General features: G+C 35.0%; 4 protein-coding genes across 9 annotated transcripts; all 4 read right to left on the bottom strand.

Annotated features, from left to right (window-relative positions):
- Positions 1–1,341: 1,341 nt before the first annotated feature.
- On the bottom strand, positions 1,342–1,836 carry LOC145164535 (secreted RxLR effector protein 78-like). The gene has a single exon (XM_079083246.1). The coding sequence runs from the start codon at positions 1,834–1,836 to the stop codon at positions 1,342–1,344; it is 495 nt and encodes a 164-aa protein (XP_078939372.1).
- A 756-nt stretch (positions 1,837–2,592) lies between these two features.
- On the bottom strand, positions 2,593–3,417 carry LOC145164534 (uncharacterized). The gene has a single exon (XM_079083245.1). It carries the CDS (start codon positions 3,415–3,417, stop codon positions 2,593–2,595), a length of 825 nt encoding a protein of 274 aa, XP_078939371.1.
- A 4,716-nt stretch (positions 3,418–8,133) lies between these two features.
- LOC145167129 (uncharacterized) lies at positions 8,134–13,342 on the bottom strand. Of its 6 annotated transcripts, none has more exons than XM_079086223.1 (6): positions 13,065–13,342; positions 9,877–10,337; positions 9,666–9,789; positions 9,412–9,593; positions 9,248–9,344; positions 8,134–9,166 (listed from the first exon to the last, which is right to left on the bottom strand). In XM_079086223.1, the coding sequence occupies exons 2-6, from the start codon at positions 10,066–10,068 to the stop codon at positions 8,286–8,288; spliced, it is 1,476 nt and encodes a 491-aa protein (XP_078942349.1). In that variant the 5' UTR covers positions 10,069–10,337; positions 13,065–13,342; the 3' UTR covers positions 8,134–8,285. The 6 variants fall into 6 exon arrangements, with proteins under 6 accessions (XP_078942349.1, XP_078942350.1, XP_078942351.1 ...); XM_079086224.1 differs by having other exon boundaries at positions 9,877–10,330; XM_079086225.1 differs by having other exon boundaries at positions 9,877–10,095.
- A 728-nt stretch (positions 13,343–14,070) lies between these two features.
- Positions 14,071–16,210, bottom strand: LOC145164533 (uncharacterized). The gene is made up of 5 exons (XM_079083244.1): positions 16,054–16,210; positions 14,995–15,693; positions 14,840–14,908; positions 14,437–14,783; positions 14,071–14,355 (listed from the first exon to the last, which is right to left on the bottom strand). The coding sequence occupies exons 1-5, from the start codon at positions 16,208–16,210 to the stop codon at positions 14,071–14,073; spliced, it is 1,557 nt and encodes a 518-aa protein (XP_078939370.1).
- Between the last annotated feature and the right edge of the window lie 6,984 nt (positions 16,211–23,194).

The raw sequence follows: 23,194 nt of genomic DNA, 5'->3' as shown, positions 1-23,194 counted from the left end.
TCAAAACAGAAAAGAAGAAAAAAACATACAGATTAATAGAAAAAAGGGCATTGAGACCATTTTGCCCAAATCAACTCCATCTTGATACCCCTGTTCTTCACCCAAATAAAAGTCACAGATTTAACATAATCGATGACTTTATCAGGTGGAAGCCGATTTTTTTGAAAACAATATCATTCCTTGCTATCCAGGTTCTCCATAGTGTAGAGTAGCAAATTGCCAGGAATATCTTTCGCTTTTTTGTGCATGTTCCCCATCGGTTGGCAAAGTTCAAAACATTTGACACCGCTCGAAGATCTTCCATGTTTATATTCACCTTACACCACTTCATTATTCCTTCCATGACCATTTTTGTGTAAGAACAATCTACAAGAACATGATCAGCGCTTTCTTCTTTTTCATCACACATCTAGCATATTAAAGTATCAATATTTACCCCTCTTTTTACTAACTCCATAGTTGTTGGAATTCTGCCCAAATTTGCTCTCCAAATGAAGCAGGAAACTTTCAGTGGGATTTCTTTTATCCATTGGAAGTTTGCATTGGTCAATGGAGGTCGATAGTCCCACATTAGTCTGAGAGCATTTACAGTGAAAGATCCATCCGGGGTAAGCCCACATCTCCAAATGAATTCGTTGTTGGTTGGTCGTTTGTCTAACACTGTCTTGACTTGGATATCCTTTTTCTTTAGATCATTTTCAATTCCTGTTATATTATTCCATACCCCCGGTAGTGACTTTGCTGAGTAACATTCATCAGGTTTCGACCTTAGATTATGCACACTCGTTATCACAACAGCCCATAACTGATTCGACTCAGTTCTCAACCTCCACCACCACTTAGTTATTAAAGAGGCGTTCAAGGCTTTTATTGTACCAACACCTAAGCCACCAGATTCCTTGGATGTTGTAACCTTGTCCCACGAGATCCAATGAATCACTTTCTTTTCATCTGATCCACCCCAAAGAAACCGATTCCTCATCTTTTCCAGTGTGTCAATGATACCCTCCTGTGCCACGAATAAGGAAAGGTAATATGATGGAAGGTTTCCTAAAACTGACTTGATGAGTGTCAATCTGCCACCAAAAGATAAGGTTTTTGACTTCCATTTTGATAATTTGGATTGGAATCTGTCCAGAACTGGTACCCAATTTTTTTTCAAGTTCATATTGGCTCCAACCGGGACCCCTAAGTATGTGAATGGGAGAGAGGAGGGTTCACATCCTAGGGGTCTGGCCCAACTTTATACTTCTTGCATATCAAATCCAACACCAAAAACTATCGATTTACTGAAGTTAACTTTGAGTCCCGATACAACATGAAAACAATGCAGGATACGGGCTAGGTTTTTATATTTTGTTTCGACCATTCTCCGATGAATAAAGCATCATCCGCATATAGCAGATGGGAGATTAACGGACCATCATTTGGCAGCTTAATACCTTGATATATTCCAGTTTCGCACGCATCCCTCATTGCTGCACTTAACCCCTCCATAGCTGCAATGAACAAGAACGGGGAGAGCGGATCTCCTTGTTTAACACCTTTGGATATCAGGAACTCTTCTGTCGGACTACCATTGACTAGAACTGAGGATTTGGAGGATTCAAGGCATCCTTTTAACCATGATCTCATTTTGTTACCAAAACCCATATGCATAAGATTGGTATCAAGAAAGCCCCAGTTGATTGAGTCGAATGCCTTATCGAAATCCACCTTAAATAAGAGTATTTTCTTTTTTGCCCATGAGCAAATTTCATTCACCACAAGGGGCCCGTCAAGTATGTTCCTGCTCTCTGCATATGCAGACTGTACCTCGTCAATACAGTTCCCCATGACTTTCTTTATTCTAGGTGATAGGATCTTGGATATGATTTTGTAAATACACCCTATAAGACTAATTGGCCTGTAGTCTCGTATCGTAAGGGGGTCCTTGACTTTGGGGACTAACGAGATAAATGAGGAGTTGCAACTTGCAAGATGAATCAATTTTTCCAAATCGCTCGAAGTATTTGACAACAGATGCAATATCACCCAGAAGAACCTCCCAATACTTCTTGATGAATTTGAATGTGAAGCCATCCGGCCCAGGAGCTTTTTCATTCCCGCAAGACCAAACTGCCTCCTTGATTTCCTTAAGGGTGATGGGGGATTCCAGTAGTTGAGAATCATCTTGTGATATTTTCTTAAAGTTCCTGCTCTCCAATTTTGGTCTGATTGGACATTTTTCTTTGAATTTGTCAGCAAAGAACGAGTATATCTCCTGCTTTATAATTTTTGGGTCCGTACACCATTCACCATTTATCATCAGGCCATCAATCTTGTTTTTTTGATTGTTTTTATTTATATACCCATGAAAAAAGCTCGTGTTTTCATCCCCATCAATTGCCCATTTGATACGAGCTTTTTGCCTCAGATCAAGAGACTTGAATTTTTCCATCTCTATGACTGATTTGTACCCCAAGTTTCTAGCATCAATCTCATCGACTGTTAACTGTCGTGACTCGGCTTCATGGTCTAGGCACTCCACCAATTTCTTGAGTCTCATTAGTGTTGTCTCCTCCTTGGGATGATTAGTTGCTCTCCATTTCTTTAATCCATTTTAATGTGCTTTAGCTTCGCAGCCAGGTACAGGTCAAGTGTACCGTAACCCACGAAATTATTCCAGTTAGAGATGAAGGCCAATTCGAAACCTTCTCTAAACATCCAGGAATTGAAAAATCTGAATGGAGACGGACCAAAATCTTTACGCATTGTAGATAGAAGGATAGGGCAATGATCAGAAATTTCTCTTGGAAGAGCAGTAACAAAAACATGAGGAAACAGATTAAGGAAAGTGGGACTGACCAGAAACCGATCAAGCTTGCTTAGCTTGAGATCTGAGTTTCGAAAACAGGTGAACCTATGACCCCCTATTTTCAAATCAATGAGCCCAATCTCATGTATAAAATTGTTGAAATCTCTCGCAGTTCTCTGGCAGAAATTAGAATTAATTCTTTCACCCCTATGTCTCAATGCATTAAAATCCCCCATCATAACCCAAATGCCATTCTTGGAGTTTTTGATTTCAATTAGCTCCTTCCATAATGTTGACTTTTCAGGAATCAACTGTGGCCCGTAAATATTAGCAAAGATCATAGGTTCACTGATACTAATCCATGAACCAATATTAATAATGTAATGTCTAGAGGAGATAACCTCATTAGGGGTGAACATGTTCCTATCCCATATGTTTAGAAGACCACCTGACCTCCCTGATGCATTGACACGGTTAGCACCAAATTCATCATAACCCCAACACGAGCGTACATCAATGTTCTCAGCCTCCATTAACTGAGTTTCCTGGATTGCTATAAAAGAGCATTTATGACTCGTCTTCAACCTCCTAACCCAATCCACCTTATAGTTCTCCCCCATTCCCCGTATATTGATTGATAGAAAATTCATTTGGGCACAGTAATCTCACCGGATACCCTAAGGATTTCGGCCAGCAGTTCATTCTTGGCATCAATATCAAAGCCGACCATAGCTCCTGTAACGCCCGTAGATCCGGGCTAGTCAATTTAGAGACGATAAGCATCAAAAAATGACTTTTTTGATGGAAGTTTGTTTATAATGAATAATCTTAACCAAGTTGAAGTATATGTCACAAGGTTTCCGAAAATATAAAGAATGCCGAAATCCGAGTTATAACGGAGAAGATATGACCTGTCGAAGTTTCGCGACAGAACCGGCACGACACAGCGCGACGTGAATAGTGAATTTACGTTAGAGCAATATTTGGCCTTAGCGATCTAAACAAAAGTCATAGAATACGTTAAACCGAGAGCGTGCATAAAAAGAACGTCTAAATCTGACTTCGTATGAGGAAGTTATGATTTTTCGAAATTTTGGCTTAGAAGTGTACAGCCCGAAGTTTGAATATGAGATCGAGCGATATTTAGCCGAAACAATATAAACGAGAATTGAAGATCTCATCGTTAGTAGTCCAATGGTAAAAAGACAGACGAAAAAGGACGTCAGATGAAGAAGTTATAAATTTATAACGGAGTTTTCCTGTCCCGGCCTACTAAAAATATTACAATAAAAATAAAGTCAAAATTAGCCAATGGAGTCTAAACGAAAGTTGTAAAGCTTAGTCTCACCTACGCGTGGATATAAAGAACGTCGAAAACGGAGCTCGTATGCGAAAGTTATGAATTTTTGAAGATCGTGGCACGCATACCAAAGCTTATCCGAAGGAGTCGCTGATCCTATCCGAACTACGCCCAGCGTAGAGCTGTACGCCCAGCGTACACCGAAGCGTGACCCGCCTCGCACTCGAGTGCTCCGATGACGCATGCAGTGACGTTTCCGAAGCGCTACGCCCCGCGTAGCTGAGCATTACGCCCAGCGTAATGCGAGGCTTCTGCCCCTATATAAAGGATGCGAGGGCAGTCGGCCATTTTGCTCCTTTTCTCTTCTCTCTCTCCCGTTTTGCCTTGTTTTTCGTGCCAGAGTTATCCCGAAGCCCCGGTATCATTCCCGAGCCCCGAAGCAAGTCCCGAAGACCCCGAGAAGCAAAGTTTCCGAGCCGAGACTCTGCCCGCGTAAAGCTCGGTTTTGGAGAAAACGTCCCGGTTTTATCGGAAAAGATTATTTTAAGAGACGAGGTGCTGTCCGATCATCGTGTTATCAGGTGAGTGTATAGTTACTTTCTTCTAACACATAGATATGAAGTATTTGCTATGAAATACGTGTTATGTGTTTATATATATATATATATATATATATATATATATATATATATATATATATATATATATATTATTTGAGATGGATGTTGGATGAATGTTTTATACAGGTTTGTATATGATTTAAACTATATACGTAATTTATATCTACAAATATGTTGGGTAGAACATGGGTAGATGAAATAGTTGGTGAGTGATGAAAGATTTGTTTGAGGATGAGACGAAAGATGATATAGATCATGAGATGATCGTGACAGGTGAAAAATGAGTGAAACCGTTACCCAAACGATGGCCCCCGTCATTCAGCAGAGTAGGGATGACAACCACGGACTATTCTAGACAGTCTTGTGGAACACTAGCAAGCTCGCAACTTGTAGGTGTTGTGAACGATGTGTTCACCGATGTACTCTAAAAAAAAAAACCCTGGCAGCTATGGACTTAGTGTCTTATATAAATACAATGGTAGTTATGGATTTAGTACGGTACGGATGAACCTTGGTAGCTATGGATTTAGTATTGTACGGATGAACCTTGGTAGCTATGGATTTAGTACTGCGTAGATGAACCTCGGGCAGCAATGGACTTTGTGCCAATTCCTTAGGTAAATCCTTAGGAACGAACGAATGAATGATAGTGGATTCTTAAGATAAGAACTTAAGAAATAAAGAAGATAATGGGGATGGGTAATTGGATTGTTTGTTTGATGATTAAATATAAAAATTATATTATTGTGGGTTGAAAACCCTATATGCTCACCAGGCTCCCAAGCCTGACCCACTCAGTTTTCTTTGCATTACAGGTAATGGCACGAGAGTATAAGTTGGTGGACTTGACGAGAGATTTTGGATTATAGATCAGTAGTTATAAATAACTGTTGTAAGGTCTATTTTATACTGTTTATGCTTTTGGTCTGTATCGGAACATGACATCCCGAGATTTTATTATTTAATAAATAGTACATTCTCTTTGAGAAATGTTTTGATAAATTTTTATCATATCTTATTTGGGAACAAATTCCGCAACCGTTTTCTTTAAAAGATTACTCTGATTTTATTTAAAAGCATAAATGAAACCGGTCTTTTCTGGCCGTGGTTTTGGGGATGTCACAGCTCCAACTTCTGCGGTGGCCTCTATCTCACTGATTCCCGGAAACGAACCCAAACCAAACTATTATACTCCCTCCGTCCCAAAATTATAGTCCATCTTTCCTTTTTGGTTTGTTCCAAAATAATAGTCCACTTCTAAAAATAAATAACATTTTTACCAAAATACCCCCTCATTATTACTTAACCAACTAAGCATTTAATGGAACATAATATTGGGACGAAGGGAGTATTAATTATGATTAATTTTTGTTATATTATACAAGCGTACATATGCTTATGGGAGTAGCCTTAAATGCTTATGTTCAATGAAGACAGACATTACATACAAATAAACCTTATTAATAATTTTACCTCAACTTAAGTCATGTTACAAGGTAAATATAACTAGTAAATTATAACCAGGATGATTTCCATTTTAATAGGACCAACAAGGCAACAATGTATCTAAAACAACGTTGGTGCATATGGTACGGCGTTCATTTGATAACAGATGAACTAAAAAGTTATTGCTTTTGTGGTATGTTTTTGTTGAACTCAATGTGCTCATACATACAAATTATACACATTATATTACAAATTGGGGATGGAAAAATTGTTTGGATTTTCTGAAAGTCGTGGTTTTACTATCAAATTGAAGTATTTCGATGGTATAAATCGAACACTCAATTAGGTAAAATTCAGAGATTTCGAATTTAGAGAATGTGAGTGAAATGTTCTTGAAGATGTACCCAAAAAATGGCCAAAAAACGAGTATATCATTTATGTCTGAAAATTATCACAAGACAGTTATGACCCCAGCCAGGAGCTCTACTCCTTGAACCCCGCCAGGGGCTGCCACCCCTTAGACCCCACTCACAAGGGTACTACCCCTGAACCCTCGTTCATTCAGAGGTTTCGCTTCTAAATGACAGTCTACTTTGAATCTTGAACAAACTTAAACAAGTATGCATCCCGCATCATCATACTTGTTTAATATTTATGAAGATTATTTTTGGTCAACAAATTAATCTATTACACTTAAATACTATTAATGAAACAAATCACCAACATATTATTCCATTCTTAGATACACGCCTTCGGTTTTTATCCTTTTTTTATATTTTATGTTTTTATAATAATCAATTTATTAAAATAAAAAAAAATAATAATAAAAGAAGAAAAAGAAAGAAATGCTTACATTTTCACTTTGTACTTGATAAACGATTATATGTTTTTTTCTAGAAAACACATTGATAATTTTTATTCATTTAAGCTATTGTTTACCAAGGGGTGTTTGGGATTCCTTATTTAATTCAATAAGCATTTTTTGATAAAATTGTTTTAGTTTATTTTGCAATAAAAATGAGTTTGTTATGTGGTGGCAAGAAGCTATAAAGTGATAAATCTTTTTTAGAAAATGTTTGAATTAACTTGTATATGTAAAATGACCAAAAAAAAATACATGCTTACATATTTAAACCTATTTAATATTTTTTTACATATTGTAAAATGAATAAATGACTAAAAATAGTAAATAAGTTTGGGGATATTATTGTTTTTTCAATCTAACAAGTTAAGTTATTTTAAAAAGTTAGAAAAGTGTTACTTTTGAAAAATAATTTTTTGATGATAGTAGAAAGTTATTTCAAAAGTACTTATTTGCTTCCTACACATCTTTTTTATAAAAAATTTTATAGCCTTTTTAAAAATCTAATAAATCAAGAAATACTTTTCAAACTCATTCCTTAAATCCCTAACCATGTTACAAATTCTTATAAGGACATAATCCATATCATTTAAAAGGACATAACCCATATCATTTAAAAATAGTCTGTCCAAAACAATCCATCAATTCATGTAAACATTTATAACTTTGTTAACTGTTATTTTCATAGGTAAAAAACAACTTAAATAGGAAAAGAAGAAAAATCAAATCATCGATGTGTTTTTTTTTTTTTTTTTTTTTTTGGAAAGAACTCATAGTGGTTCTTTAGATAATGAGTAAAAACGTATGAATTTTTTCGAAATTTCTTGGTGTTATTTTAGATGGTACTTTCTAAGACAGTTATTTTCAAAAAAATCCTCCAAATTTGACCATATCTATGAAAAAAAGAATCCCCATCAATCTTTTTTACTTTTGAGATTTTAGCCGCTATAAAAAATATCAAAACTAACAGGATTTTTTTAAATAATTATTTTTGTATCTTTATTATTATTATAATTATTACTAGTTTACTTTAAGTTAATTTTATTTTTTCTGGTTTTAAGTGACAATAAAACTATTTTGCAATTCCATGTTAACCAAACAAACAGTCTTGATGTTAAGGTGATGAAGTCATAAAACCATTTAATTTAGCTAAAGGTCTAATAAGTCATAACTAAAAGAAGAGCATGACACACTACAAGCTCTTCAACTAAAATCCCCTACTAGTTAGCACTAACACAATAAATACACAAACAATCAAAGTCAACCACACAAAGATGATGCAGCCAAACCATCAAACTTACATCTAACCTCCGATATCCCCCGATGAATTTCTTCTATCTGAGCCTCCAAACTCTCAACTTCCGCATCCTTCTTCACCTTCCTCTTCAACACCTGTGCACGTCTCTCCAACAACACCACCACCTGTTGATCCACCAACTCAATCTCCTTATCAATCCTCACCCCTTCAACTCTCTCCACCTCCATTTGCTTTTTCACTTTCTTCGACTCTTGTTCAAGCAACTCCTGTTTCTCTTTAATCCTAAGCAACCCACTCACCCGCTCCTTCCCCACCTTCACATCAAACCCATGCGACTCCAAATCCAACAACGCCTCAAGGCTTTCCTCAAACACACTTCTTCGGTCCTCCAGTGTCAGTTGTTGTGAGATTGACTCCATTATACGCACGTAACTTACCATTTTGCTGATCGCGTGTCCTTCGCGCGTGCATTCCTTTTCTTTCTCAAGTGGACGAAAATGTGGGTTTTGTGGAATCTTCTGGAATATCTCCATTGCTTCCAATGTTTCCCATAGTGTGGTGCTTCGTTTCTCGAATGGTAATTTCTCACCACCATTTCTTTGTTTTCCTTCGAACCACATTGATAGAGGTTGATCCTCATCCAAGATTGTCAATTCTAACCCTAACCCTAACCCTAACCCTAACTTTTCTTTTTGTTTTTGTTTTAATTTTGATGATGAATCTTCAAGTGAATGTGGAGATACCATGTTAATGCTTTTTATTTTACGGCGTTTGCCTCGTTTTCCTTTTACGGATTTATACTTCTTTATCGTTGTGTTTGGTACTTTCTCTATTGGAGTCTTTGTCAATGGCAATGCATCCCCATTCTCATGGATCACTGTTACTGAAAATTTTCGAATAATTTTTTTTGTTTAATGTAAGTCAAAAGTGATATGGTTTTTTTTTTTTTTAAAAAAAATTATACCTGCCAAAGGTGTTTTGGGTTTTTTGAGTTTTGATTTGAATGGCCTTCCCCTCTTCCTCTTTAGAGTCCCACTACCTCCATCCGCTTCCTTCCCCTCCTACACAATGTGATGATGAATATTGAGATGGTTTATTACATTTCATTAAAAAAAAAAAAAATCTCACATTGGGAGGAATCATGGTAGGCGACTTTACATTCACATTCTTAGTTTGTAACATAGTAGTCACCACTTTACATTGCAAACCCATAACACAGGTAATAGGTGGAGGATGCAGCTCTTCGCTAACATGCACCACTTTCTCAACACTCTTCGGGGTTTTTATTTTCATCGAATCACCTTCACCTCCTGCCAAATTTATTTAACTTGCTATATTTTCCAAGATGAGAAAATACAAAAATCAAAATTAAAATTTCTAACCTTTGGGTAAAAAAGATTTCACAACTCCAGAATCATCAGGTGATCTCCCCTTCTTTCTTGAAGAAGTAATCATCACTGGAACTGGACTCTTACTGAATCCAATATTTTTTTCTCGTTTAATAAGCTGCACATGTATTAAAAAAAATGCAATCTTTATCATCAATAAAACATTGTTTAAAGTTAATATCACAGATTCATTGATTCAACCCACCATTCTCTTTCCACGAGAAAGTAGCTCAGTTTCACCAACAATTAGGTTGTTCAATTCTTTACTGGGCCCCACATCTGATAGGGTTTGATCATCAAAAGTGATTCCAGTATTTAATTTATTACTACAAGACTTCAAATGTTTATTATCATTGCTTCCAATTCCACCATTTGTCACCTTTGTTCTCTTCATCATTGATGCTTTATCTTCAGTGATATGCTGCTTCACAGAGTTAGATTCAACATGCAGTCTTAATTCAAGGTGACTAAATTCACTCTCTTTATTATTGTGTTTAAAAAACACAATGTATCTATTATCAGCAAGTTTTTTGGTGATTACTCCAGTCCACCACTCAAAATCATAAAAACATCCACTTTCTCTAACAAAACAAAATTTGTATCCCTAATTGGAGGGGTTGAGGAGCGAATGTGACCATCATCTACTGTGACTAATCTTGCTGTTCTCTTCCAGATTTTTTTTACCCAAAAAGAAAAACAAAATTACAAGATAAAATCATGGCAATAAAATAGTAAGTTGAAAAATGGAGAGTTGAGTAATGAGTTTCAGTCAAGACTATTATATAAGTTTATGTTCATAGCATAAGAAGAAGCCATTTTAGAACTTATTTGATCTAACAGTATTGGGCTTTAGCTTATTTAGTAGTTATAATTGCTATATAGGTGAAAGTAAAAATAGTATCTTTTTTTTAATAGGCAATTGTTAAATATGAAATAGTCATAGGTAGGTTTTCGCTATTTCCTCGCTATCGATAACACTGAATTTCTTCTTCCCTATTTTCGCATCTAGGGTTTGGGTGGATTTTAAATCTGAAAAATGAAACCATAATAATGTTTGTTGTTTTCTATGGATGTTTTCTTCTAGATCACCTAAACTTCACTCAATGTTGTCAATAGCGCTCGCTATGATTACTATAGCGAATAGCGAGGCGAGACGATGGTGTGTCGCTATGGGGTTTATAGCAAGGTAAAAGCAACGTAGCGATATAAAGTTTTTTTTGTTTAATCCAGTATAAATCAATTTTTTTTATAAAATGGCAAAATCGGTTGCTAGAATGTTTTTTTTCCGATCGGAATTGGTCCAATTCGTGATTGGGGTCCCCAATTTGGAGTTTGAATCGCTGATTTCGATATTGTGAATTTTCGATTTCATTTGTGAATTTTGATGCTTCCAATCAAGGTTCTAAATAACGTGAGGCATGGGCTTGACGGGAAGGTCAAAGTTATGCCATGGCGAGACTTGGCGAGCCATGACGTTTTTCAAAGCGTAACTATTTTATATACATTATAAAAGATAAATCATATAATCATTTAATTTTATCAAATATATCAAGTTTTTAGAAGTGTTATATTAATATTTAATATAAAATAGTTAACAACTCAATTATTTTAGGCCTGATCAGGAAAAAAAAACGTGCCTTGAAAAAAAACTCGCGCCATAACACGATAAGACACGCTTGGGCGTCACGCTTAACAAACCCGCCTTGGACATTTTCCTAACGGCTTCACCACGCCTCACGCCATGGCACACCTTGAGGCGCGTCATGGCGCGCTTTTTAGAACCATGCTTCCAATAGATTCAATTGATTCTATATTCCACATTCTTGTACTCCTATTCTAGAATTCCTTCAATTGACTATACCATAAATCCAGTGTTACCACTTTTGTTCCAGTTTTCTATTCCGTTTCCTGTTTAATGTATTAGTTGCTAGAAATTGGTTTGAAGTGTTAGAAGTTCTATTTTAAGTAAACTTGAATTTTTGTTTCTACGTAAAGTGTAATTAAAACAAACAAGAGAAAAGTATTCTAAGATTTATGTTAGTTTGACGCCAAGTAGTGTGATAAACACAAATTTTCCTGCACTGCTCCTTCTCTCTATATCAGCTTCAAAGGTTTTTCTTTTTCCAGATTATTTTACACTCTGTTTTGTTTCTTTCTTTGTTGTACACCATGTATTTAAGATTTCTGTTCTTCTCAGATATAATTTGAATTATCATTGTTAATCAGTTATGTAATATTCATGTTTTAGAACTTATTTGAGTTAATAGTATTGGTTTTTAGCTTATTTAGTTGTTATAATTGCTAAATAGGTGAAGGTAAAAATAATATTAATTTTTAATAGGCAATCCCAAAAATGAAATAGCCGTTGCTATTCCATCACTATCGCTATGTAGCATATAGGTAGGTTGTCATTATCACTATCAATAACACTAACTTCACTTGATCAAACCCTAATTGATTTTGGTGGAGTTTGGGGAGAAATGAAAGTTTCAGGCTCCATGAATGGTAGAAACTCATATGATTGGGAATTTGGGATTTAAGGATTGAGATGGTGAATTTAACTTAGTCTCAGTGAGATGAGATCAAATCACATTTATGAAATCATCAATACCATGAGAACCTTCGATGGAAACCATCATATATGTTTGAAGCTTCCTCTAGGGGCCCATAGCTAGTTAAGGGTAAAGAGATGTATGGATTCATGGTGGGATTTTTTTAAGGGAATGAAATCTATCATGAAGAAATTTCTACAGCATTTGAATATTGGATGATTGATGATGAAGTTTGTAGAAAGGTTTTTGGAAAGTTAAATGAGATTTGAACCTTACAAACTCTAGAATCATCAATTCCGACTTGTGAATCTAATGGAATTGTACAAACTCTAGAATCATCAATTCCGACTTGTGAATCTAATGGTATTGTACAAACTCTAAAAGCTTACAAACTCTAGAATCATCAAATCTAATGGAATTATACAACCAAATACTTGTGCCTTTTGAGTTCTTGTTTTTCAATCCTATCTCCTTAATTTAACTATTGTGGTTAATATATTATTCAGACCCTAATTACTTTCATCCACACAAATCATGGTGTGAAAGAGAAATTCAAAAAAAGCATCATCTCCCCCACAAATGTTTGTAGCCGCTGAGTTCGTGCATTCATTTCCAAACCATACCATAGGTGTTCACGATAGATTAGGGGTTAACAAAGGAAGAAGAAAAAACTTAGCAACAATCAGCATAAAAAAATAAAAATAAAAATAAAAATAAAAACATTGGAAAATGTACCATCGCGAATTAGAAATGGTAATTAATCATTTTCATGGTTTGAAACATTGATTATGAACGACAGAAAAGAGATTACCAACTTATCAGAAAATAAGAAAAAGATTACCGGAGCACAGAGGCGGAGAAGAAAGCAGCTCGTCTACGGCGGCAGGTGGCGTCATACAATGGTCAATTACAACGTCAGGGATAATGACTGGCAATTACGAGCTTGAAGCTTCCCTTTCCCTCTTCACGAATCCAAGTTCAGAGCTCAGAGTGTAGACGATTTCCGACTTCGGCTAGCCGCTTGACTCTCATCCGTCGACTACCGGAGGCAGGAGCAGCGATTTTCAATTCAAGTGGGAGATTGAGCAGCGATCTGATTTCAAAGGGAGGGCAGTGAAAGTAACAAAACCCTAATAAAAAAAAATAATAATAATAATAATAAAAAGATTATTATTACTGTATTATTATTATTACTAGCACAAAGCTGCGAATTGTTTGATTATTATTATTATTACCACCTTTATTATTCTTACTACCGGAAAGCTGCTGTTTCGATATTAGTTTCATCCGGAAACGTGTTATATTTTTACAAATATTGATACCGTTATCGCTCGGTTTTGCGACAACGAATAGTACTAGCGCAATGTAGCAACGAGGATTAACTTCTTTCGGATATTAGTTCTCTTTCGTCGGACACAGTGGCGAGTCTAGAACCTAAAACCACATGGTTTACTATTTAAACTCAATAGACAAAAAAATATCAAAAAAAAATCTATTGCGGGTTCGGGTTCGGGTCGGGTTGAGTTATACAAGAAAAAAAAAGATTTAAAGTTCTTACAATTGTACCCGACGAGGTCCTATAACTTAATACAATTTCACGATTGTGTCATTACTAATACTTCCTAAAACATTTTTTTCAATATATGACACCAAACTATCACTTAAAAACTGATCACCAATTTTGTTGCGTACATCAGTCTTTACCAACTTCATTACTGAAAATACGCGTTCCACACTTGCTGTTGCAACGGATAAGATCAATGCAAGTTTCAAGAGAATATAAACCTTAGGATATATTATATGCTTTTGTACTTCGAACATCTTTTTGGTAAGTTCTCCAATGTTCTTCAATTGATTAATCTTTCATCTTCTCGCACATCCTTAATGTAATTTTTAAGTTCAACTTCAAGAACTTGAAGATCATATTCTGTTCGAAACTCTTCCTGATAAAGTATAGTCATTTCCATTAGTTTATCCAAATCAAAGGCTTTGAAAGACTCACGCGAGCACAAACAAGCTATGCAAAGAAGTAATTTCGTGTTGGCTTCATTAAAGCGATGGTTAAGCTCTTGAAGTTGCATATCAATCACCGCCTTAAATACATCAACATGATAGTGGTGCAAGTTATTAATCTGAAAATAAAAAGAATCTTTAATATGAAAATGAGAAAACACAATAAATAAATCAAGTTGGTAATATCAAACGTTGCTAACCTGTGAACCTCTTCGACGACTGAATCTGTCATAATATTCATCTTCCATATCCACGATTCTAACATCGTGTTTATCACAAAATAAAGTAACATTCCCTAAAAGTGGTTCCCATCCTAAATCTCTAATTTCTTGAATTGCTTTTTTAGAGCTACTTACTTGATTCATGGAATTTACGATATTTTGATATTTTCTTTGTAATGTTGTATTCAAATGATCTGTGACTCCCAAGATATCAACCATCAAGTGTAGACAAACCACAAAATCAAATGACTTTAATAACCTTAAGATGCGAATTGCTTCAACTTTACGATCACGGTCACTATTATCTTTACCAAGGTCTTCAAGTACTTCACAAATGGAAGAATATATGTTCTTGATATTCAATAGAGATGAAAATGAGAACCCCATCGAGTATCGGATGGTCGTTTGATACCCACTTCTTGATTCAAACTGGTACCACTCTCAATTTTACCTAAAATTTACCATATAAATAATTAATTAGCATAACATAAATACAAAATATTTTAATAATAAATTTAGTACAATTATAAAGCAAACCTTCAACCAATGCTTCCATAACTTTATCTGCTTGTTTTTTTCTTAAATTATCTCGTTGCTTGTAAGAAGATCCAATAATGTTTAACAGCCGAGAAACCGCATCAAAGAAATCATTAACCTTCGTGTGATTTTTTGCAACAAACACTAGGGTTAACTGTAAGTGGTGAGCAAAACAATGAATAAAGTATGCAAATTTTGTTTCATTCATAATCAAAGTCTTCAATCCATTAAATGCACCACTCATGTTACTAGCACCATCATAGTCTTGCCCTCTAATGCTAGTAGGACTCAAATTCCACTTTGAGAGCATATCATAAATGGTAGCCTTTAGTGTCAAAGCTGAAGTGTCACTAACATGTTTAAGGCCAACAAACCTTTCTACAACTTCCCCCTTTTTATTTACAAACCTCAATACTAATGCCAATTGTTCTTTACAAGAAACATCACGTGACTCGTCTACTAGAATTGCAAAAAACTTTTTTCCAAGATCTTCCATAATAACATTCATAACTGCATCTGAACATGCCTGCACGATATCTTTTTGGATATCACTGCATTTCAATTGTGTATTTTTTGGAGCATTCTTTAACACAACACGATCTACCACATCACATCGATCAGCTAACCATTGTAAAAGTTCAAGAAAGTTACATTTATTATCTGATTCGTCCTTCTCGTCATGACCACGAAATGCTAATCCTTAACGCAATAGGAATCTAACACAATCAATTGAAGCATTTAAACGGGTATGATATTCTTTTTCTTGTAAAGTGGTTTGTTTCTCAAAAGCAGTTGTTATGGATTGCCTTTGGTTCATTAAATTTTGACATTTTTGGACAGCAATATTGTGTGGAGTTCCAGCTTTATGATCATCTAGTCCTGATTTCATATTCCAAGCTTTGAATCCAGATTTTACAAAATGATCTGATCCACCTTGGTTTGGTATATCGGATTTGAATAGATAACATCATAAGCAAAAGGCGGCGTTCTCTTTTATACTATATTCTAACCAATATTTGTTGTCATCAAACCAAGATATATTGAATCTTCGTTGTTTACCTCCAAAAGCACGTTGTGGAAACTTATAGTTTTGAGGTTGGAAAGGACCTTTTTGCAAGTATGCCCTTCTAATTTCATTTCTTTGATTCACATGATAGCATTCCATACCCGATCGTTCGGCCGGATCAACAGGTAGTGAACTTAAATCAACTCTCATATGCTTATGTTGCTCATTATCTTCTTCAACTTTTTTTTATCATTCTTTTGAAAAAACTTGAATAAAGACATCCTTGATTTTAATTTCTAAAAGAAACAACAATCAAATAATCAAACAAATTAACAACAATCAAATAATCATATCACATTAAGAGTATTAAGAGTATGAAACAAACAAACAAACAATATATATATATATATATATATATATATATATATATATATATATATATATATATAATTGAACGCCAAACAGTGAATAAAAATTGTGATTACTCATATTGTGGTTTTAGATGAAAAAGAAATTGGAAATATTATTCTTCATATTTTATTGTTTAGAAAAAGATGAATATTTACCTAATTGTGTTGTGTTCTTGTGTGGCTGCTAAGGATATCTCAAATTCCCAATTCCCAAAGTGCTTGAGTGAAAGAACAACTTAAACTGTGTCTGTGAATGGAACCACGCCGATCTTGACTAACAATTTTTTTTTTTAATTTAATTTGTATTAGACTATGTATAATAGAGTATACCCTAAATAAAAATATTGGGCTGTTAACTTATATGATATGGGCTTTAAAATCTTATTCATAAGTGGTTCATTTGATTTTTATATGGTAGGTCACTAAAAACTATTATATATAACTTGTTAAAAAAAAAGGTGGGTCAAGTGACCCATGGTAGTTGTATGTAAATTCGCCACTTGTCGGACAGTGGATAATATTTTGTTGAACAATTTTCTATCGAAAAATAATCACTTTTAGCAAATCATTTTTTATTTGTGACTATTTTCCTTCGGACAGTTGTCAAATAATTTATTTTAGTAATTGTTTTCTTTGACGGTTAGTTTTATACAGAAACGTAAACATTTATGTTTTTGATACCCAATTTATAAGGTGTAAACTACTACTTGATTAAATTCTTCAGATTTCGATATTGATTTTATGAATTTACGAAAAAATGAGAAATGATTATTTATGTAAATCTATTTATGCCTATATAGATATTTCGGATTTGAATTCATTAGTTATGAATTTTCAGGTATTTCAGATACTTGAAATTCAAAATGTATATATTTGGATTTTAGTTATTTTTAAATATTTTGTTAAATAAATAACACAATGTAGACCGAGAAGTGGTCAATTAACTAAAAATGTAAAAAGGGTCATAATTTTTTCTTCGTTTGGGATATCCACCCAACATCATCTATCTATATCTTTTGGCTATAAATTTAAGGTTAAATTACATGATTGGTCCTTATGGTTTGGGGTATGCCTTTGTAGTTTTTCTTATTTTCTTTAATAATTTACACAATTGACCATTCATGTTGTTTGTTTTTGTTTCGTATTAGGTCTCAAAACAACTTAAAATTATTAATATATCTTTGTAATTTTTTTTTAATAATTTATATATTAGTTATATTTATATATTAAATATATCCTACATCTAATATGTTCTCTTTCTCATGCTCATACACTTGTACTCTTAACCTTAAGCTCTAACCATTTTATCACCACTTCTCACCCTCCATCCATATATCCTTCGTCTCCTATGACCACCGCTGTTAGCACCTCCTTGCTGCCTCATTGATGATCACCTGAAGCAACATTGCTCACCACATCATCGGCCACCGGAAAACGAAAATACGGAAACCAAATCACATAAAACAAAAATATGAAACCTAATGAAAAGCAAAATCTTGAAACCATATCATATGAAAACCATGAAGGTGGGAGTGGGGCAACAATAATCCAACTCCCTACTGGAAATTTAATCCAAAAAAATACGATTAAGGACCAAAAATCGAACAAAACAAAACTATAAGGATAATCCGAGTTAAAAAAAAATTGAAGGACTGAAGATGCATGCTACCCAAAACCATAGGGATCATTTGTGTAATTTATCCTAAATTTAAATCACTTATTCTAATAGTTCTTGATTTTATGAATTCCATCCATTTATCATGAGGTCTAAGTGAAACAATGAAAAGTCAAATGCATTATCCACTTATAATACTCATGTCAAATCTAAAGGAGACATATATAACTTCATCAAATACCTTGAACATACAGGGAGATTGGGGCAGGGATCTAAAGGAGACATATATAACTTCATCAAATACCTTGAACATACAGGGAGATTGGGGCAGGGAAGTAACTCCTCCTTCATCACAATGATTGCAAAAGTTAAATACAGGCTCTCCCTACATGATTTTAGACCGATAAGCCTTCTTGGGTGCTTATATAAAATAATCTCAAAGATCCTTGCCATGAGATTAAAAGATGTGGTTGGAACTAATATCGATGAGGTTCAATCTGCATCCCCGGGGGGGGGGGGAGAAATATATGAGATGGACTGGTCCTCGTAAACGAAATTTGTTTGTGGGTCAAAGCGGAAAGGAAAAAGATCATGTTGTTCAAAGTGGATTTCGAAAACGCATTATTGGGAGTATCTCGACTCGATTCTAGTACAAATGGGATATGGGGAAAGATGGCGGGGGTGGATTAGAGGTTATCTATCATCCGCCAAGGCTTCGATCCTAATCAATGGCTCCCCAACAGACGAATTCTCAATGGAAAAAGGTGTGCGTCAATGGGACTCATTATCTCCTTTCCTTTTTATCATGGCAATGGAGGGACTCAACATCACCTTGAAAACTGCATGTGAGAAAGGGATTTTTTCGAGGGATAAATATCCCTCATACTAACATTGTTGTTTGTCATTTCTTTTATACGGATGACACACTCTTCGTGGGATAATGGTCTAAAGATAACATAAAAACTCTGGCACGAATTCTCAGGTGCTTTCACATTAGTTCTCATCTAAAAGTGAACTTTCAAAAATCAATAGTATTTGGAATTGTATCTTCAAGAATAGACATAGCAAGATGGGCTTCCCCACTTGGTTGTGAATCGGAAAACCTTCCATTTACCTACTTCGGTGTACCCGTGGGTGCAAATATGAACCTAGCAAGACATTGGCAACCCGTAATCGAAAGACTCCAATCCAGACTATCATCTTAGAAGGCTAAAAATCTATCCTTTGGCGGTAGAATGACTCTCATCAATTCTGTCTTAGGCAGCCTACCAACATACTTCTTTTCTATCTTTGTAGCTCTAATTAGTGTGATTCATACGCTAGAGAAAATCCACAGACAGTTCTTATGGGGAGAGACGGCTAACAAGAAAAAAATTAATTGGGTGGCATGGGAGAAAATCACGACACCTAAGGACTCAAGTGGATTAGGTATGGGTACACTCAGATCTTTGAACATATCACTTATTGTGAAATGGTGGTGGCGATACATGAAGAACCCACAACCCCTATGGAGCCGTATAATTCAAGGAATACATACTCTCAGACATAAACTGGACGATTAGCTCGCGAAACAATCTAGCACAGGCGTATGGAAGAACATAGCCGCCATAAAAAACGAACTACAAAAAATAGGCATCCCAATCAATAGCATTTTGGAAAAACAGGTTAACGATTGCGCAAATACCTTGTTTTGGTTGGATAATTGGACTGGGAACGGGACGCTTAAAGATATTTTCCCTTACCTTTACAACCTTGAGCGAAAAAAACAATGCATAGTTGTTGAAAGAGTTCGAAGCGGAGGTCCAACGTGGGCATGGAGCCCCCATCCCAATACCAAGGAATAGATAAAAGAATTATCGGAGTTGAGCTCAAGAATTGGGGTATTCCAACCTTCTACACGCCCAGGTGATTAGATATGTACATTATCATCAGATGGTTTGTTTTACGTTAATGTGTTACGCCATAAACTGGATTGGAAAGAACCTCCAATAAACACAAGTCTAGTATCATGGATCCCATAGATTCCTATTAAAGTCTTATGCTTTGTTTGGCGTGCAAATCTAGGGTGAATTCCATCCTCAGAAGCGTTAAGGAAGCGAGGGATAAATATGGAATCTACCAACTATGGGCATTGTTTGGCGGAAGAAGAAACTTCAGATCACATTTTCATTGGCTTTTCCTTTGCACGAGAAGTCTGAGATCTGATCCTAAGATGGTGTAATACTATTAATCCTAAAGTCAACACGGTGGGAGAGCTGATTAAGCACGTTGCGGGCTGCAGCCATTGCCCGAAGAAACGAAGGGTATTGATAAGCATATGGTACGGTACCATCTGGTGGATTTGGAAAGCAAGGATGAACATGTGTTCAAAAAGAATAGGATATCACCATCGAAAGTGGCGGACAACATTCAAACTATGGTGTACATTTGGATAAAGCACGCGTGCTCCAACTATTCTGTTAATTCGGTAGATTGGAACATTCACCCGTTTAGCTATATCATGTGAAGTGTTAGGGGCTGTAAATGTAATTTGTCTTGCTAGGTGGTCTTGATTTTTAATTTCCCTCCTCAACATTGTAAAACATTTTTACTATTTAGGTCATTTGGTATCTTTCTAGGTGGTCGTATATTTATAATATTTTCTGGTTCAAAAAAGAATCTAATCACATTTTAATATTTTTATCTACTTAAAATTACTTGATAAATGAATCGAAAATTGTCCTTAAACAACTATTCATCTAAAACAACATACTTTGAGGTATTACTTAATATACACTCACTGATATTTCTTCTAATATAAATTGGTGTGAAGCTAAATATGTGGGAATATCTCACTTACTTTGTCAACAACAATAGACACGTATCTAATGGAGTCGAAGTTCCAATATGCAAATACGTTAACTAAATCAATGAAACATTCAAAACTAAAAGACTCATAAAATATAGAGAACACACGTAAGCAAGGGTGTGAGAAGATGCCATTCAAATAGTTCTAAGTTTCCGTAATATCATTTCAAAATATTACAAAATGTTTACTGAAAAACAATTGTTTTTTTAATATTGCAAAAATTACATATAGGCTCCATTGATTAATTGTACTTCATTCATAATATTTCGTACGACTTAAAAAATATTATTATTTTATTGGTGGTTATTTGTACTATTAGCTTAATGATTTGGACGTTTTAAAAAAATATTATTATATTCAATCTATTTTTAGAAAATATAAGATATCATTTATAATATAGTATAAAATATTATGAAAAATTGAGAAATCTAACCTATTTTATAAAAAATAACCACAAAACTTTTATGTATGTAAAATGACCATTATGTTGGGAATGGGCCATTCCATGCTCGGATTTCGTATTTGGTAAATGGATATAGGATCCGGCCCGATAATGTGGTCCCCTATAAATAACATTTTGAGTATATTTCAGACTTTATTTTGGACTTCATTATGGACAACATTTCTGACACCAATCCAATTGAAACAATGTCTTCTTGTGGCAATGAAGAAACAATGTCTTCTTCTGGCAATGAAGAGTACCATTTTTATATGTAATTTTCGATTTATCTTTATAATTCTATGTCTTTAATTTAGGTTATATGTTAAAAAAGTAGATAATATATGAAATTATATAGATATTGTTTGTTTTCATTCGGTTTTTAGTGGTTTTTAAACTATTGTAGGATTACATGTGGTTATATGTGTACACTAGATCAACAAATCTTAAAAATATACTATTTTTGACTTGTTTGGAACACGTCCGGAATGCGTGGAACGCGTCTGGAATGCGTGGAACATGTCTGGAATGCATGGAACACGTCCGAAATTTTGATCCATAATTGGTTCTGAGATGTGCTGATACGGAATTGTGTTCCAGAATGTCCTCCATAACATATATTTAAGTTTGGAACATACAACAAAATGCCTAATTAATTATTCATTTGATTGTAGCATGACATAACATACGAAACGGTTGTGACTACAACCTGCAGGCCAAAACTCAGGCGGCATATCATGGCCCGTTTACAACACATACCACTTTGTGCGGTCATGTTTAGGTCGTCATGTTTTGGTGATTATGTTAACATTTCGATGGGTGTCGAATGTCACCCTTTACTCCGTCACTATCTTATGTGCAAGCAATATACTACTTTTCCTCTAGTTGACCTGCAGGAGCTTCTATTTTTGGTACACGACTATCAGGTTTGCTTTAACATGAAAGCTTTTTGTCATATGCTGTTAAATTTAGACAATATGTATTTCCATTTGTCTTGCCTCCGCGTTTAGTTAGAATGGTTGACGTTATGCATGTGTCTAATGACTTACTTCATCAATTAGATGATGCGGACGCCGTGAGAGTCTCCCTACTATATATGATATAGCAGTGATTTTTTTATGCAACGTCCCCCCAACGAGCTATTGGAGCCTACTCCGTAGGAGTTTGCTGCTTTGTGGTAGACTGAGAGTGTGTCATGGACAGATGATGCAGATTACCTGAAAGTTGAGTTATGGTGTTTTGATTTGTGTTTGTTTTAAACAATTTCCTTTTCATGATGTATAATAAACAAGTTTATCTGACCGAAGAATAATTTCTAGAATGTTTTAAATTCATACAAACACGACTATGGGTTATTTAGATCAACAATATCATACTTTTAACTAGATTTTTTAGGAGTTTTGACATTAGATCTATTATTTGACTTAGCCTTACTTTTTCATGACTTCGTCCTACTTGAAGATTTAATTTTTGTTGAATCTGCGTGAAACTGAGTGTCACGGTTTCAGCTTGTGTGACCAATCCTTTGGTAATGGTTGCATCTTTCTGAATCAGCCCTTCATCTTAGGAAGGGATACGGTTATGATTTCATGGTCGTCCTACTTTTCGTTTGTCCATCAATGGTGGTAATACAACCATGACTTCATTCGGTTGTTCGTATTCAACTAGAATTGGCACGAGAAACACAACCTCTATATATGTTGATTGATATGTTGTCATTGTGAAGTATGATGACACATATGTACTGCAGTGTTGATATCTCAGTTCCTTGAATACCGTCATAGCATCATAACAAGGTATACCAGACAATTTCCATTTCCGATATGTGCAACAACATGATTCTAAGTTTACTATACCATTTTTCATATGGCTAGTCGCCTCA

Source organism: Lactuca virosa, chromosome 3 (assembly GCF_052849685.1).
Source record: "Lactuca virosa cultivar CGN04683 chromosome 3, Lactuca_virosa_CGN04683_v6, whole genome shotgun sequence".
NCBI lineage: Eukaryota > Viridiplantae > Streptophyta > Magnoliopsida > Asterales > Asteraceae > Lactuca > Lactuca virosa.
The sequence above is the reverse complement of the archived record's forward strand: the minus strand, read 5'-3'. Positions and strand labels throughout refer to the sequence as shown.

Bases quoted from the DNA above. Each gene is read 5' to 3' on its own strand.
- LOC145164535 (XM_079083246.1), bottom strand. From the start codon at position 1,836: ATGGGGAACTGTATTGACGAGGTACAGTCTGCATATGCAGAGAGCAGG.
- LOC145164533 (XM_079083244.1), bottom strand. From the start codon at position 16,210: ATGAGAGTTGATTTAAGTTCACTACCTGTTGATCCGGCCGAACGATCG. The intron at 14,909-14,994 runs GTTTGCTTTATA...GGTAAATTTTAG, and splicing joins TATGGAAGCATTGGTTGAAG to GTAAAATTGAGAGTGGTACC. The intron at 14,356-14,436 runs GTTAGCAACGTT...TTTTATTTTCAG, and splicing joins GTCGTCGAAGAGGTTCACAG to ATTAATAACTTGCACCACTA.
- LOC145167129 (XM_079086223.1), bottom strand. From the start codon at position 10,068: ATGATGAAGAGAACAAAGGTGACAAATGGTGGAATTGGAAGCAATGAT. The intron at 9,790-9,876 runs GTGGGTTGAATC...ATACATGTGCAG, and splicing joins TTTCTCGTGGAAAGAGAATG to CTTATTAAACGAGAAAAAAA. The intron at 9,594-9,665 runs GTTAGAAATTTT...TAAATTTGGCAG, and splicing joins GAAATCTTTTTTACCCAAAG to GAGGTGAAGGTGATTCGATG.
- LOC145164534 (XM_079083245.1), bottom strand. From the start codon at position 3,417: ATGGGGGAGAACTATAAGGTGGATTGGGTTAGGAGGTTGAAGACGAGT.